Genomic DNA, 16,252 nt, shown 5'->3' with positions numbered 1-16,252 from the left:
TAGGCAATGCATTCCATATCTGCGTACCCATGCCTATCTCCATGGGCATCTATGTCTGAAAACGGGTACGTGAAGAGGCGGGACAGACCGTATTTTCGAAAAAATGGACGTTTTTCAGCTGGGCGTTTGTTTTTTTTTTTTAGCGATAATGGAAACTAAAAACGCCCAGCTCAAAAACGTCCTAATCAGAGCCATCTGGTCATGGGAGGGGCCACGATTCGTAGTACACTCGCCCCCCTGACATGCCAGGACACCAACTGGGCACCCTAGAGGTCAGTGCGGTGGACTTCAGACAACGCTCCCACATGCATAGCTCCCTTACCATGGGTGCTGAGCACCCAACCCCCCTCCCCCAAAACCCACTACCCACAAATGTACAACACTACCATAGCTCTTAGGGGTGAAGGAGGCACCTACATGTGGGTACAGTGGGTTTTGGAGGCCTCCCATTTACCACCACAAGTGTTACGGGTGGGGGGATGGGCCTGGGTCCACCTGGCTGAAGTGCACTGCGGTACCCACTAAAAGTGCTCCAGGGACCTGCATACATGCAGACCTCTAGGACTTGTTGCTGCTATATAACATTGGCACACCAGTTGACTCCTGAAGACTAATCTCTCCGAAAACATCCTTTACTGGAATAAGCACGCTTACTCACAGTTAACTGCAGATCAGAGGTTGTGCCCCACTGGCAACGAGTCTCCCTGGTACTGAGATTAGCATTAGGTCAGAGCTGGCAGAATGCTGTACAATGCCCACTTTCAGCCACATTCAAGTTAAGAACTAAGTTCTGTAACGTGGCTAACACGTGAAAGGGATCTAAAACTGGCTTACAAAAATGGCCACTACCTCATGGACTACCGGAAACAAAACAGGGCACGCTCTGACCCAGTAAGCAGGGGGAAAAGCACCATGGGAGTAGAGCCTACCAACTACCAACATCGTGAGCATTTGCCACAAGCTAGTGGAATCACGGAGCCCAACACCCTACACCCACCACAATGCATTGCTGATGTGACTCTGCAGTGCGCATAACAGAAAAGGTGTCACACTCACCCGAGAGCCACATCAGAACCAGGGAAAGGCTGTCACAGGATAGAACACATTCTGCTGTCATGGAGGTGGGTACGGCATTTGAGGCTGGCATAGAGGCTGGAAAAAAAGTTTTTAAAGTGGGGTTTTTTTTTGGTGGGAGGGGGTTAGTGACCACTGGGGGAGTCTGGGGAGGTCATCCCTGATTCCTTCCAGTGGTCACCTGGTCAGTTGGGGCACTTTTTTGGGACTGGTTTGTGAAAAAAAGGGTCCAAAAAAAGTGACCCAAAATCGCGGTAAAAATGCCTTTTTTTTTTCGATTATCAGCTAAAGACGCCCATCTCTCCTCGGCCAATAACCACGCCCCAGTTCCGCCTTCACCATGCCTCTGACATGCCCCCGACACGCCCCCGTCAACTTTACCCGTTTCCGCGACGGATTGCAGTTGGAAACGCCCAAAATCGGCTTTCGATTATACCGATTTGGGCGCCCACGGGAGAAAGACGCCCATCTCCCGATTTGGGTCACAATATAGGCATTTTTCTCTTTCGATTATAAGCAGGATAGTAACATAGTAGATGACGGCAGAAAAAGACTTGCACAGACCATCCAGTCTGCTCAACAAGATAAACTCATATGTGCTACTTTTTGTGTACACCATACCTTGATTTGTACCTGTCCTCTTCAGGGCACAGACCATATAAGTCTGCTCAGCACTATCCCTGCCTCCCACCCACCAGCCCTGCCTCCCACCACTGGCTCTGGCACAGACCGTATAAGTCTGCCCAGCACTATCCCCAATCAATACATTAATATATGGCCAAATTTCAGTGAGGTTATCCTGTTTACTGATGGGTTTATCTTAACTGTTGTTGTAATCTGCCTTGGGAAGCCTGGTGTTAGACTGGAAGTAAAATTAAACTCTCCTTTCATTGGGGCACCTGGATCACATAAGTACATAAGTAATGCCACACTGGGAACAGACCAAGGGTCCATCAAACCCAGCATCCTGTCCACGACAGCGGTCAATCCAGGCCAAGGGCACCCGGCGAGCTTCCCAAACGTACAAACATTCTATACATTTTATTCCTGGAATTGTGGAATAACATGTATAACACTTCATCTCTTTTGTACAAATTAATTATTCTGTTTTGAGCATGTTTCAGGGACAAGTGATTTTCATAATTCAAAATAATAATAATAATAAAAAAATTTCTTTCATGCAGATCTCTCATTTGTTTTAACATAACTAAATGGGTTATAAGACCCTAATGCAGTCCATTGGTTTCCTTATATTTTGTCCTTGTGATGACATACTGTGCCAAAACTTGCCCCCGACTTATACTGTACCAAAGCCTGCCCCCCCACCACCACAGTGATGCCGCAATCCCCCTCCAGCATACTAGGGTCTTATCTTGCTGCCTGCCCTGGTGGTGTGGTGGCCTCTGTGGCTATGAGGGCAGGAAATAATCCCACTCTTTCCTGCCCGTTGCCGCTACTCCATCTCCGGAGCTCTCCGTTTTTCTCTTCTGTGCTGCGGGTGCCACCACTGTGTTTTCCCAAAATGGCTGCCCAGACTGCCTCCGGAAGCCTCAGCAGTCATTTAAAAAATATGGCGTAGCCATCTGCGGCACAGGGCAGAAAAGCGGAGAGTGCCGGAGAAGAAGTAGCGGCAGTGGGCAGCAAAGAGTGGGATTCTTTCCTGCCCCCGCAGCCGCAGAGACCACTACACCACCAGGGCAGGCGGCAAGGTAGGACTGTAGTACGCTGGAGGGGGATGGCGGCATTACTGTGGGAGGGGTAAGCCAGGGTAAGCATGGCAGTCTCTGGTGCCCCCCGAATGTTGGCGCCCTCCTGTCATGCATAACCTGCTTACCGCATTCCGTTGGCCCTGTGCTAGGATGTTCCCTCCATGGGAGCAGCAAACCTTACTCCTTCTCGGCCATTGAGCCCTCCCGAGCTCCCAACTAGAATGCTTCTGGGTTGCACTTTGCATGTCAGTCTAGCCAACATATATTCCAAGCTCTGTCTCAACTTCTCAACCCCAGTCAACTTTTTTTAATGCTATTTTACACTACTTTTTGAAAATTACATTAAACAAAATATGAATAGTAATTAGGATACAAGTCAACTTTTAATAGATTTTTTCCTAGATTTCATAATGCACTGAAAACCTAAAGTTAGTGATGACAGTTATTCATGACTACTGCCACCATTATCAGGATCACCATATGATAAAATGATGCATATGCTCATCATATGATAAAATGATGCATATGCTCATCATATGATGAATGAGACATACAAGCCAACAATGGAACAACAGTGCACAAGAGGGAAGCAATTATTTTAGGGATCTTTCTAGTTCTTTGAAAACCTGTAAGTTTATAAAATGTTTGCATCCTTCTGTTTCAGTGTTGCACACAACTTTTTTTTGCAAATGTCAGATTCAACTAGTTAGGCAGCACCGATGCAAAGTGGTTCCCGTGGGAAAAAAAAAGCATCCCCCCCCCCCCCCACTTCCTTTTTCTTTGCTCAGGTTAGAAAAATGTAAACACTGCTATCAACAAAGTGCCTACCCTACCTGTTGTAAATGACAGTTTTGAAGTTGCCATCTGCCCGAACTTCAATCGGGGCGGAGAGAGGAGGGCCAGACACATAATGCAGGAAACAAAAAAATGTAACAGGTGCATGGGGAGGTTGAGAACGGCTGCTCTTAATCACGTGACCCGTTCTCTAACTGACTTATTAACTGGCAGCTGTCTCCATAACAACCGAAATTGGTAGATAAGAGGGGGGGGGGGGGGGGGGGGAGAGAGCGGTCCTGGGGAGTGGCCGCTGGATGGGCGCGCAGAATGCGAAACGAATACACACAGAGGAGATGGAGGAAGAAGATGGGGCAAAGAGTCTATCTCCCAGGGCAATGGGAGGGAAGATCTGCGAAAGATGCTACAACAGGAGCAGTCAGGGAGGGGAAGAGTAACAGGATCTGTTGCTGAGGGATGGTAGAGTTACAGAAAGCAGCGAGCGAAGTGCAGTACATGGACCCGGGGAAAAAGAGACAGCACAGTCCCAGGAATAAGAGATTAAATACGAGGGGGGACCAGAGACAGAAGAGATGAGAGGGTGAGCCGGGCGAGGGGCGGAGCCTAAGAGGTAGAGGGCTGAGGTGAAGGAGTCGGTGCTTCAGAAAGGAAAAGGTTGAGTCAGAAAGTAGAGGGGGGGGGGGGGGGGGGTGAGTGCCTAAGAGATTAGAAGTGAGAGGTTGAGCAGCGCGCGGGGGGGGGGGGGGGGGGGGGGGGGCAGTGCCTCAGAGCAGGGGTGAGTAGAAGGGGAGGAGCTGTACCTGAGAGGGGGGGTTAGAGGGAGTGGAGCCGGGCTGGAGGCAGTGACAGAGGGGGTGAAGATAAGGGGGAGAGTGCTTGAGGGGGGGGGGTGAAGAGGAGGAGACGGGGCAGCGCTTCAGAGGCAGAGGGGTGACTATAACGGAGCAGCCTGTCCGCCGCCCTTACGCCCCCAAGCCATGGGGAACAGCGTGTCAAGCCCCCCCGCCGTCTCGTGGACGCAGCAGAGCAGAGGTGGCCGCGCGCAGCACCTGCTGAAAGGTAAAGCACGAGACGCGCCGCTGCAGCTTTGTTTATTGTTTAGTACAAGGGGCCAATGTGTGTCCGCGTGGCTTCTCGGCGGGGTTCAGGTTTGTTTGTTTTTTTTATAAAACACGGATGCAGGTGAGAGTGGTGTGTTAATACAGTTGTTTTGTGTGGATTATGATTTTCCTTAGATGGTTGCTTCCCGTTCCAGACTTATAAATGAATAGTTCTGACAGTAAATGTAAGGACAAGTGTCTTTCAGCGTGCCAGAAAACCAGACAGAGATGCAGTCATCTCGATGATTTTGTAGTGCTTTCCTCTTTGAGAAATAAAACAACTTTTACAAGGGAGGTGTGCAGGAAACGTTCCCTTCCCAGTGGTGCACAAAACTCCAGGTCTAGATTGCACCAGCCTATCTGTTGATGGACATGAATTTCAGATTTTTCTCCAGGTTCTCTGACTCTATTCTAAGGGGTTGTGCTGTGGCTAAAGAAAGTTACCTTAATGATATCAGAACATTTAGACAACGGTAATTCAAGGCAATTGCAATGTTCAGGCAGCACCAGCTGTACCAAAAGTTATGTGTAAATGCGTCAGACAGTGGTAAAAATAAATTCAGTTCCCTTTATCTAATTCTGCTTCTTATTTCATATAGGAAGACAACGCTTACAAGTTTCCGAAAACTCCTACCTAGTTATACCAGCCATTCTGGGATATTGGGGATATTGTTACTTTCTCCACTCATGTTTGCCCTGCACCAATAAATAAAATAGAAACACAGAAAAAACAGTAGCTAAAGAGAGGATTTATTTATTTATTTATTGCATTTGTATTCCACATTTTCCCACCTATTTGCAGGCTCAATGTGGCTTACATATAGATCTCTTATGGCATTGCCATTCCAGGGTATCAGATACAATTGGTGATGCAAAGAGATTGAGGATGGGAAAGAAGTTACTACTACTACTATTTAGCATTTCTATAGCGCTACAAGGCGTACGCAGCGCTGCACAAACATAGAAGAAAGACAGTCCCTGCTCAAAGAGCTTACAATCTAATAGACAAAAAACTAAATAAAGTAATCAAATCAATGTGAACGGGAAGGAAGAGAGGAGGGTAGGTGGAGGCGAGTGGTTACAAGTGGCTATGAGTCAAAAGCAATGTTAGAGGTGGGCTTTCAGTCTAGATTTAAAGGTGGCCAACGATGGGGCAAGACGTAGGGGCTCAGGAAGTTTATTCCAGGCGTAGGGTGCAGCGAGACAGAAGGCGCAAAGTCTGGAGTTGGCAGTAGTGGAGAAGGGAACAGATAAGAAGGATTTATCCATGGAGCGGAGTGCATGGGAAGGGGTGTAGGGAAGGACGAGTGTGGAGAGATACTGGGAGATAGATATCTAGGAAGATAGATAATTTAGAAAACAGAAGGATCTTTAAAATATCATGACCATGATAAATAAAAATTGTAAACTTTTATAAGAGAAAATATATAACTACAGAAACCAAAGAATTAAAAAAACTAAGAAATAGTGTCAAGAAACAGATGGTTTTAAAGAATGTCTAGTACCACTGCTTTAAAATGTAGACTACCATGGAACCAGAGTTAAGGTTAACTGGGCTGTTGCTTCCTCTCAGCAGATATGAGGGCGTGTTAAAGGCACACATGATGCCACAGTTGGCATGCAAGTCACAGTGTATGCTGCCAGGAAGGGTATACTATAATAATGATGTTGTCAGCTGGTAACTTTTTGGAGAACAGCATTAAGTAGCTATGATTTTGTTACTGTAGCCAGAGGCGATGCTGTCTCTACTGCCATTAGCTTGTATTCCTTTAAAGCCTGCTATTTTTAAACTTCCCTATTCTGTATTCTTAGCAGGGCATTTATTTACACTTAGTTGAGCTCAGGCTACAGTAAGAATGCAGCAAGTCCAGCAACAGAAAAAAAAAAGGAATAAATTTGTTTGAGATATATAAAGAGTTAACAGAACATGCAAGTTACTGTGTGAAAAGAGGTAATTGTCAGGAACTATGTGAAAAAAAATTATGTTAATTTGAAGTGAGAGTACAAGACTGCCTCTGGCACCGTATTTATATGCAGAATAAACAGGATTGATCATATCTGACAGACTTTAAAGTGCTTGGAGGTACTGCTGAGAAAACTGGGTAGAGGGTTGGAGGGAGGGAGAAAGGCATGTATACCAAAACAGTGTGGCATTAACCTTCTGCAAAATTGATTTTTTTCACTACACTTAAAATAGTTGCTTGACAAGTTTGAATAATTTAAAGTTTTGCAAAGAGAAAAGCAACCTTCACTGTTCCCATTAGTGCCAGTGGTGCCACACAGTTACTTTACAGGCCACCACCTACTGCTTTGCAGATGACCTTTTGCTGTTGGTCAGGGGATCATCCGGGTCTACCACATGGATGTGGTGAAACAGACTTCAGGGATAGCCCAAGACAATTAATTTAATTTTATTTGAAACCTCAGCTTATATTTTAACTTTGTGTTCTTTCCTTCCTTTATATTTATTTTTTTTGTTTGTTGCATTTGTATCTCACATTTTCCCACCTATTTGCAGGCTCAATGTGGCTTACATTATGCCGTAATGGCGATCGCCATTACCGGAATGAGAAATACAGAATGGCATTGCATTAAAGTTTTTATTTTATTTGTTGCATTTGTATCCCACATTTTCCCACCAATTTCCAGGCTCAATGTGGCTTACATTTGCCGTAATGGCGGATGCCATTTCTGGGTAATAGAATTGCAAATGTTGTTGCTTACGGTGCATACATGCATGATAACATACATGGAACATAACATATATGGAATAGATCATGGTATCTCTCTACAGTTGATGACCTAATGTAGATTATAATGCAATTTATCACTCTGAAACCTTCATGCAATACCATAATTACTCTTCTCTACCATGTATGTACGCACATGGTGTGTGTATATATATATATATATATATATATATATACACGTGCGTACATACATGGTAGAGAAGAGTAATTATGGTATTGCATGAAGGTTTCAGAGTGATAAATTGCATTATAATCTACATTAGGTCATCAACTGTAGAGAGATCTTGTTTTACATAAGGTTGAGGGTGGTGATGTCTGTCATGTGATAAGATTTTGGTTTTTTATAACTAGTGTGTAGTGTTATTATTTAGTATTTAAGATGGATGTTTATGGTATGCCTTCTTGAAGAGATCTGTTTTCATTAGCCTTTGGAAGATGGTTAGGTCTTGCGTTGTTTTTATGGCCTTCGGTAGTGCGTTCCATAGCTGCGTGCAGATGTATGAGAAGCTGGTCGCGTATGTGGATTTATATTTTAGTCCTTTACAGTTAGGATAGTGGAGATTGAGGTATGTTCGTGATGATCTCTTTGCGTTCCTCCTAGGCAAGTCTATGAGGTCTGATATATAGTTCGGGGCTTCTCCATAAATGATTTTGTGGACCATGGTGCAAACCTTGAACATAATTCGTTCTTTTAATGGGAGCCAGTGCAGTTTTTCTCTTAGGGGTTTGGCGCTTTCGTATTTCGTTTTCCCAAATATGAGTCTGGCTGCTGTGTTTTGAGCGGTTTGAAGCTTCCTAATGATTTGCTGTTTGCATCCAGCATAGATGGCATTACAGTAGTCTAGATGACAACACCATTGATTGTACTAGGCTGTGGAATACTTCCCTTGGGAAGAAAGGTTTGATTCTTTTAAGTTTCCACATTGAGTAAAACATTTTCTTTGCTGTGTTTTTCGCATGGTCTTCGAGTGTGAGATTTCGGTCAATTGTGACTCCCAAAATTTTCAGGCTGTCTGAGACTGGGAGACTGTAGTCTGGGGTGTTTATGGTGTTGGGTTTGTTTGTGTTGTATTGTGAGGACAGGATGAGACATTGTGTTTTTTTCTGCGTTCAGCTTTAGTTGGAATGCGTCCGCCCAATAGTTTGTTTGGAGGCTGTGTGTGATTTTATTTGTGATTTCGGTTATGTCTTGTTTGAACGGGATGTATATCGTGACATCGTCTGCATATATGTACGGGTTAAGTCCTTGGTTGGATAGTGATTGGCTAATGGTGTCATCATTAGGTTGAAAAGTTCATAAGTGACAGTGTGATTTAAGCAGTCAGGCATAGAGAGTTAATTTCTGGAATGAGAAATAGTGGTATTACGTTAAAGTTCCTTAGAGACAATGTATATTAAGCAATCAAATATAGAGGGTATGGTTTTGTCCACTTCTGGTATAAGTTTCGTTATCTGGTATTTAGGATAGATCATTGTAGTATGCCTTTTTGAACAGGTTGGTTTTTAGTAATTTTTGGAAGTTGGGTCATGCATAGTTTTTATGACGCTTGGTAGTGCATTCCATAGTTGCGTTCTTATGTAGGAGAAGCTGGATGCATATGTTGATTTATATTTTAGTCCTTTGCAGCTAGGGTAGTGGAGATTCAGGAATGTGCGTGCTGACCTTTTTGTGTTCCTAGTTGGTAAGTCTGTGAGGTCTGTCATGTAGACTGGGGCCTCGCCGTGAATAATTTTATGAACCAGGGTGCAAATTTTGAACGCAATACGTTCTTAAAGTGGGAGCCAGTGAAGTTCTTCTCTAAGGGGTTTGGCGCATTCGTATTTCGTTTTTCCAAATATGAGTCTGGCTGCGGTGTTTTGGGCAGTTTGGAGTTTCTTAATGATTTGTTCTTTGCATCCGGCATAGATTGCATTGCAGTAATCTAGGTGGCTTAGCACCATTTTGTTCTGCTGCAGAAGGCTCCTCTATGGGACTACAGAAGCTGTGTTGAAATAGGGCACTATAATGTTAACTAGGAGTGGAGGAGTAGCCTAATGCAGTGCTTCTGTACCCATTCCTTGAGGCATATGTAGCCAGTTAGGTTTTCAGGATGTCCATCATGTATATAAATGAGAAGTGCATACCAATCTATTTCATGCGTATTCATTGTGGATATCCTGAAAATCCCACTGATTGGGTTGAGAACCATTGGCCAGATGTTTAGAGAAGTGGGCTTGGACCTAGATGGCCCACTGCCATTAAATGCCTAGCCACCCACCTGGGGTTACCCCACAGCCACTCAGAGGATCTATCCCCAGCACATCTCAGGTCTGCCTTCACCTGCTGCTTGTACTCTACACTAGCACCCTCCTCCCACCAACTGGGTCACAACCACCTCTGGGCAAGTCTCCTGCTCCCAGATTATTCCCCATGACTTCTAGGTTACTGGAGGCCACACTCCCAATGGTCCCACAGTTTCCAGAAAGCACTCACAGACCCAACACACAAATCCAGACAGGCAGAGTGAACAAACAATTTTGTTTGTTCTCATAAACACTGAACAAAAAATGTGCAGTTAGCAAATCATAACAGGTAACTGAAATATGGATCAATTATAACACTAACTAAACATCTATATACTGTCCTAAACAATACGAAGGTCAGGACATATAACTAACTGTTCATGGAGCCTCAGCCAGTGGCGTAGCTAATGGTGGGCCTGGGTGGGCACAGGCCCACCCATTCTTGCCTCAGGCCCACCCAGTGTAGTGGCCCCCAAAGCACCTCATTGGCGGTGCCTCACTCCTTTCTCTCTCTCATGGCAGCTGCCCATCTCTCTCTGAACCCCCTGCTCCCTGTCTGCTATTGAGTTGTCACCTGCAGCGATTCCTGTAAGCAACCTGTGGCAGTCTTGCAGGATTCCCTCTACCGGTTCCCACTCTCGATGACATCACTTCCTGTTTCTTCACCGGCGGGAATGCAGGGCTGGCGTAGGTTGCTTACAGCAATTGCTGCTGGCGACGGCTTGGAGGTAGACCTGGGAGGGAGAGAGGAGCAGATGCCGGGTAAGAGGCAGGGGAGAGAGGAGCAGATGCTGAGCGGAGGGGGAGAAAGATGATGATAGCTGGGGCAGAGGGAAAGTTAAAAAAAACTGTATGTATATACAGGGATGGGGGTGGGAAAGGCCCACCCAGGTTAACTCAGGGCCCACCTGAAATGATAGGTCTGGCTATGCTCCTGGCCTCGGCAAAGAGATGTCTGTCTTTCCTTTCTGGCTAGGACTGAAGCAACAGTCAGCATTTGCTGGGAAATTTTCAGAGCCCAGAACAGTTAAATTTCAAATAAAAACTGGTTAACATCACTACAGACACTTATCTGTGTGCCCAAATAAAGAAAGACAAAGTCAGCAGCCTTGCCAGATTGAAAAAAAATTTCCCACACAAAACCCCGCCCCCGCCATCATCGCTCCACCCCCGATGTCACTAACCACGCCCTGAGGTCACTAACCACGCCCACCGCAACCCGCAACTGTCAAAAATTTCCCACAGCGGGTCACGGAAAGCCGCCCAATTGGCTGGCCAAACAGGATAAATACACCAGAACATAATGCAAGAAAATATCCAATACATTTTATATGCTGAAAACACACTGTTTCTTCACGCCCACGTTCAAATCCCATGGCAGCTTCTTGTTGTGTTGGGTAAGTCACTTGATCATCCATTATCATGGGCCCAACGCTCCAATGCTGGACAGATTCTTGATGCAATGCCAGTTTAGGTTATTCCACCCTCTCCCCCCATGTTGGGCAGTAAGAACATAGTCATACTTAACACTACACAGGAGGAAGCAATGGCAAACCACCCCCGTAGCATGCCAAGAAAACCATAAAGAGGAGGGGCTCGCTGTGTGGTTACTAGGGGTGAGCTCTTCTAGGGACAAAGATTACTATAGTTTTCCCATCAGGTATAATATTAACATTGTTCAAAGGGCCACTTGCATTTTATATTTTGATATAACTTTTTTTTGTGCTTTAATAATCATGTTATCTGTGCCACAAAACAATCCATCACAGCTGACATGGTAACGGTTGAATTATAACTATTCAGCCATTGCTCATTTTGGGCCAGATTCAATAAAAGGTGTCCAACATTAGGTGCTGCTATGATCCATGCTAAAATAGTATTTTGCAAGGGGCGCTCTACAGAGAGCGCCCTTTATAGAATACTAGTAAAAAAGGCCCGTTTCTGACACAAATGAAATGGGCGCTAGCAAGTTTTTCCTCGGCTCCCCTGCAGCCACCCATGTCCAGCGACCTTCCTCTCTCCCCTGCCCGCCCTCCAGCCACCCATGTCCAGCAACCCTCCTCTGGACATGGATCAGCTGTTAGGCATGTTTCCCCCCCCCCCCCCCCCCGGGTTCTGAAGTTGACATCATAATGGCTACGGTGATGTCAGCCTGATCTATGGAGCCTAGCAGACCAACTCGGAATGAGCCATGGTCCCAGGCAGCAAGTCAGAACGTTGGAGGTGAGAATTATTATATAGGACTAGTTTGCTGTGCTTTTCGTGCCTAACTTTGAGCAAAAGCTGGTGTAAATGCTCGCGCCGAAATGATGGCAGTTAGGTGTGGAAATGCAGATATTATATAACATTGTGCCTAAGTTCTAGGAACGCCCCTGTCCCACCCATGCTCCTCCCATGACCATGTCCCCTTTTTTGAGTTGCATGCTATGAAGTTTAGGCATGCATGCTTTAGAATAAGGCAGAGGGCAGATCTGCATGTAACTCCTAATTACTGCTGATTAAGTGCTTGTTAACTCCAATCATTTGTTAGCACTTAATCGACTAATTAGTTTACACATGGATTTGAGATCTGTGCCCAAATCTGGGCAACCTATACCGAATCTGGGGATTTGTGTGCTTCCTATATATCAAGTGAAACAGAAGTATAGGAACTCATTACTGATTATGAGTCACACTCTGCACTTCTGTATTTTAAGCCAACCCCACACTAGTAAGTAGATTGCTGTGTGAAATAAAGCAGAATTGGAATTGCCCTATCAAAAATGACTTTTGTGTGTTAGGGGAAATGATACCAATCATAAGACAGTTATTATTTTTTTCTCTTATGTAGGACTATGATCCTTCCTGGTTCATTGTTCCTGCCTGAATTTTAAAATAAATTGTCACAGCAGGTGATAGATAACAGTAACAATAAACTTTGAACTGATAAGATTCTTCAGAGAGAACAAACTATTGTCAGCATAATGGCTAGTAGAACACTAAATTATTATTATTATTATTTGTTACATTTGTATCCCAATGAGAAGATAGTTTAAAGGGCCACCATATGTCAGGGTAGGTGAAATGAATCCTAAAACAAACTTTGGTATCCTAGTGTTTGACAGCTGTTCAATTAAAAAAACATAAGAGAAACTATGGTGAGTCAGACCAAGTTGCCAGTCTGCTTTAAAAGTACCCAGTGACGCTAAAAAGCAAATCAGTTTCATAGTAACATAGTAGATGACGGCAGAGAAAGACCTGCACGGTCCATCCAGTCTGCCCAACAAGATAACTCATGTGCGCTACTTTTTGTGTATACCTGACCTTGATTAGTATCTGCCATTTTCACGGCACAGACCGTAGAAGTCTGTCCCGCCTTCCAACCACCATCCCCGCCCCCCACCACCGGCTCTGCCACGCAATCTCCGCTAAGCTTCTGAGGATCCATTCCTTCTGAACAGGATTCCTTTATGTTTATCCCACGCATTTTTGAATTCCATTACCGTTTTCATCTCCACCACCTCTCGTGGGAGGGTATTCCAAATATTTTCAGGGATAAGCGATGGCTTTCGAAATCTACCTGGATTAGTCTTTTTTTTATGGATTTTTCCTCAAGAAAATTGTCCAAACCCCTTTTGTATCCCATTGTGTGAAGATCCTTGAATTTCAGTTTCTTTTTTGCACCTTACTACAACTCTGCTCTATTATTACCGACTTAAGGGGCGAGCCAATGCACTGAAATTCTGCCTCACTGGCTGGCACATCAGAGGTGGGAACATATTCCATTATTGCTGCTGCTGTGTTCTTCCTCTTTTGCTGGTGGCAATGTGGCTAGTTTCAAACATGAGAAGAGACACTTCTGTTTCTTGCAAGACTGGCCATGCATCCTGCAGTAGAAAAGCACAGCATTGGGAGCAAGGAACATGCTCTTGCCATTATGTCCATAATTGCAGTCGTGGGGCGGAGAGAAGGGGGCTGGAGGCTGCTGGGGTCTGGGAGAAAGAGACTGACGATGGGGTTGTGGTTGAGAGAAGAGAACTGAGGATTGAGGGACTGGGGCTGGAGCTGGGTCCCTTGAGAAGGGGGCTGATGCTGGAGACGGGCTGGAAAAAGGGAACTGGAGGCTGATGCTGGGTCTGTATGACATATGGCAATGCAGGAGAGCAGGAAAAAACAGACTCTCAGGCTGGGTATTGGGAGTTTGAGTGAACACTCAGGGATTAGGTAGGATTGAAGAGTGGGGAGTTGGAGTTAGATGTGGGACTAAGAAATTGATCAGGAATTAGGGAAGTTTGAGGATGAGCTGTTTAAAGCTAGAAATGGGGGAAGTAAAAAATGGAATTGGAGTCTGAATGGGGGTAAGAAAGACTAGAAATGGAGAGAAGATGAGTTACAGTGAAGGAGATGAGGCTGAGGAGGGGATAAATACAAAGGCTGGAAATGGGGGACCAGAAAGTGAGTGAAAGATTGGGGAAGAAGTGAGGCAGGAGTGGAATGGGAGGACTAGGGAAGTTAGAGTAGGAAATGAAAAACTGATATTTAAGTACAGGGCAAAAGAGGGAGACTGAATAGTGGAAGGAGGATAGAGGAATGAAACCTAGCTATATGTAGATAAAAAGGCAAGTGAGGGGAGGGGGATATGAAATGGAAGGATAACATCAGAGGTAGGAGTGGAGAATGAAGAAGTTGAAAAAGGACTTAAGAGGAGAGATAAGAGACCACTTTTATTTATTTTATTGCATTTGTATCCCACATTTTCCCACCTCTTTGCAGGCTTAATGTGGCTTACAATACATCATGACTGGTGGAAATATAGAAGAGAATATACATTTAGTATTACATAAGGATATTGGGTAACATGATAATGATGAAACATGATAGTAGTGTAGCAAGCAAATATTATAAGACAATTCTGGATATATGTGTAGGAGTTCACGTTTGTTGGTCTTTGTGGTATGCCTTCTCGAAAAGATGGGTCTTCAGTAGTTTGCGGAAGTTAGTTAATTCATAGATCGTTTTCACTTCCAAACCAGCTTGAAAAATAAAATGATCTGAAAACACACGAACCTTCTGGTATGTGACCATTCTTGCAGTGTGCAGCTTGCGATCTGTGGTTCTGGTATGTGGCCATTCTTGCAGTGTGCAGCTTGCCATCTGTGGTTCATACCACATGATTATCCCCAAGGTGAGCAAAAGGAAAAGCTGAACCAGAGGTGCATATCAGTCTCCCAACCCTAACTTTTTTTTTAAGGTGTGTGACATCTTCTTCCCTCCCTCCCCCCCAGCACCTCCAGACACTGGATTTTTCACATGGCTATTCTTACGTTGTAGTTTTCCATTGATTGTTCCTCCATTGAGAAGTTTTTTTTTCCATTCCAGTAGCATATCTAGAAATCAGTAGTGTTCAGCGGTTAAAGTTTTTCAAAAGCATGAATGAATATATTTGCCACTTTACATTTATGTGTAGGGTTTGATTTTTCACTGACGTGCTGTTATTAAACCTGAGTGTAAACAGATTACAAGTGATACTCTTTAATTGGCATCTCTTAATACACAGATGCCTGGCTTTGAAAAGGTACTGTATAATCTTTGCATCCTGCATTTCATAATTGAAAGCTAAGAGAAGAATGCTAATTTTGAAGCAGTACAGTTAACGATACATATTAATGTAACTGACATGTGAAAGAAGCAAAATCTTTTATCTTCCACTCCCCCTTTCTGATTTATTTTTTAAACATATGCATGCCATTTTCTATTTTTCACTTATCTAGTTTGCCCATTTGTACTTGCCTGCTCTTTTGCCACAGGACTTTACTTGTGGTGTTCTCATCCCCCTCATTCTGCGGCTCTTTTATTAAAGCTTGGACATTAGCGTGTTCTGTCAGGTGGCCTGTAGGCATACAATAGGATATACAGCATTTAGCATGCACTAATGTCCATCAGCAAACACTTAAGGTATAGTAAAAGGGCCCCTCAGTCTCTAAGGTCGTAATAACCTTTGATTTTTATAACAGGATGTTTATGTGGAATGTGAAAAAGGAGCCTATATCATAATGACAATGTAGGTTTATAGGCATGTGCTTTCATCCTTAAAATTTGTGTGCACAATTTAAAAAAAAAAATGGTAACTAATACACATTTGATCAGTTTGGGTGCATTAAAGTACTAATGCATATCCTATATAATAAAACTCACCCTCAACGTTCTGAGGACACTAACGTCACTGTCAGTTCCTCCAGGCACTTCCTTCCGGTTCGAGGTGGTGAAGCCATCGAAATCACTGTGTTGGGGCCCCACCCTCGCGTCGAACGTGATGACGTCGAGGGCGGAGCAATGGCGTCAGTGGCTTCACAACCAACGACTCTGCACATTGAAGGTGGCGTTGGCGTGCGTTGACGAGGTCCGCAACAATGGCGGTCAGTGCCTTCACAATGCCGAAGGGGTGAGCAGGGAGGGAGGGAGGGGGGGTTGGGAGGAAAACCTTGCTAGCGCCCGTTTCATTTGCGCCTGAAACGGGCATGTTTTACTAGTTTAAAAATATATATTAAAGGAAAGTCTGAAA

General features: G+C 44.4%; 1 protein-coding gene across 1 annotated transcript in view; it reads left to right on the top strand.

Moving 5' to 3' along the window:
- The first annotated feature begins 4,528 nt into the window (after positions 1–4,528).
- NEURL1 (neuralized E3 ubiquitin protein ligase 1) overlaps positions 4,529–16,252 on the top strand; it is a 453,595-nt gene continuing 441,871 nt past the window's right edge. The window contains exon 1 of the mRNA XM_030202804.1: positions 4,529–4,637. Coding sequence (XP_030058664.1) covers positions 4,556–4,637 — 82 coding nt within the window. The 5' untranslated portion in view covers positions 4,529–4,555. The remainder of the gene's footprint in view (positions 4,638–16,252) is intronic.

The sequence above is a fragment of the Microcaecilia unicolor genome, chromosome 5 (assembly GCF_901765095.1).
Source record: "Microcaecilia unicolor chromosome 5, aMicUni1.1, whole genome shotgun sequence".
Lineage (NCBI taxonomy): Eukaryota > Metazoa > Chordata > Amphibia > Gymnophiona > Siphonopidae > Microcaecilia > Microcaecilia unicolor.
Note: the sequence above shows the minus strand (reverse complement) of the source record. Positions and strands in the feature narration are given on the sequence as shown.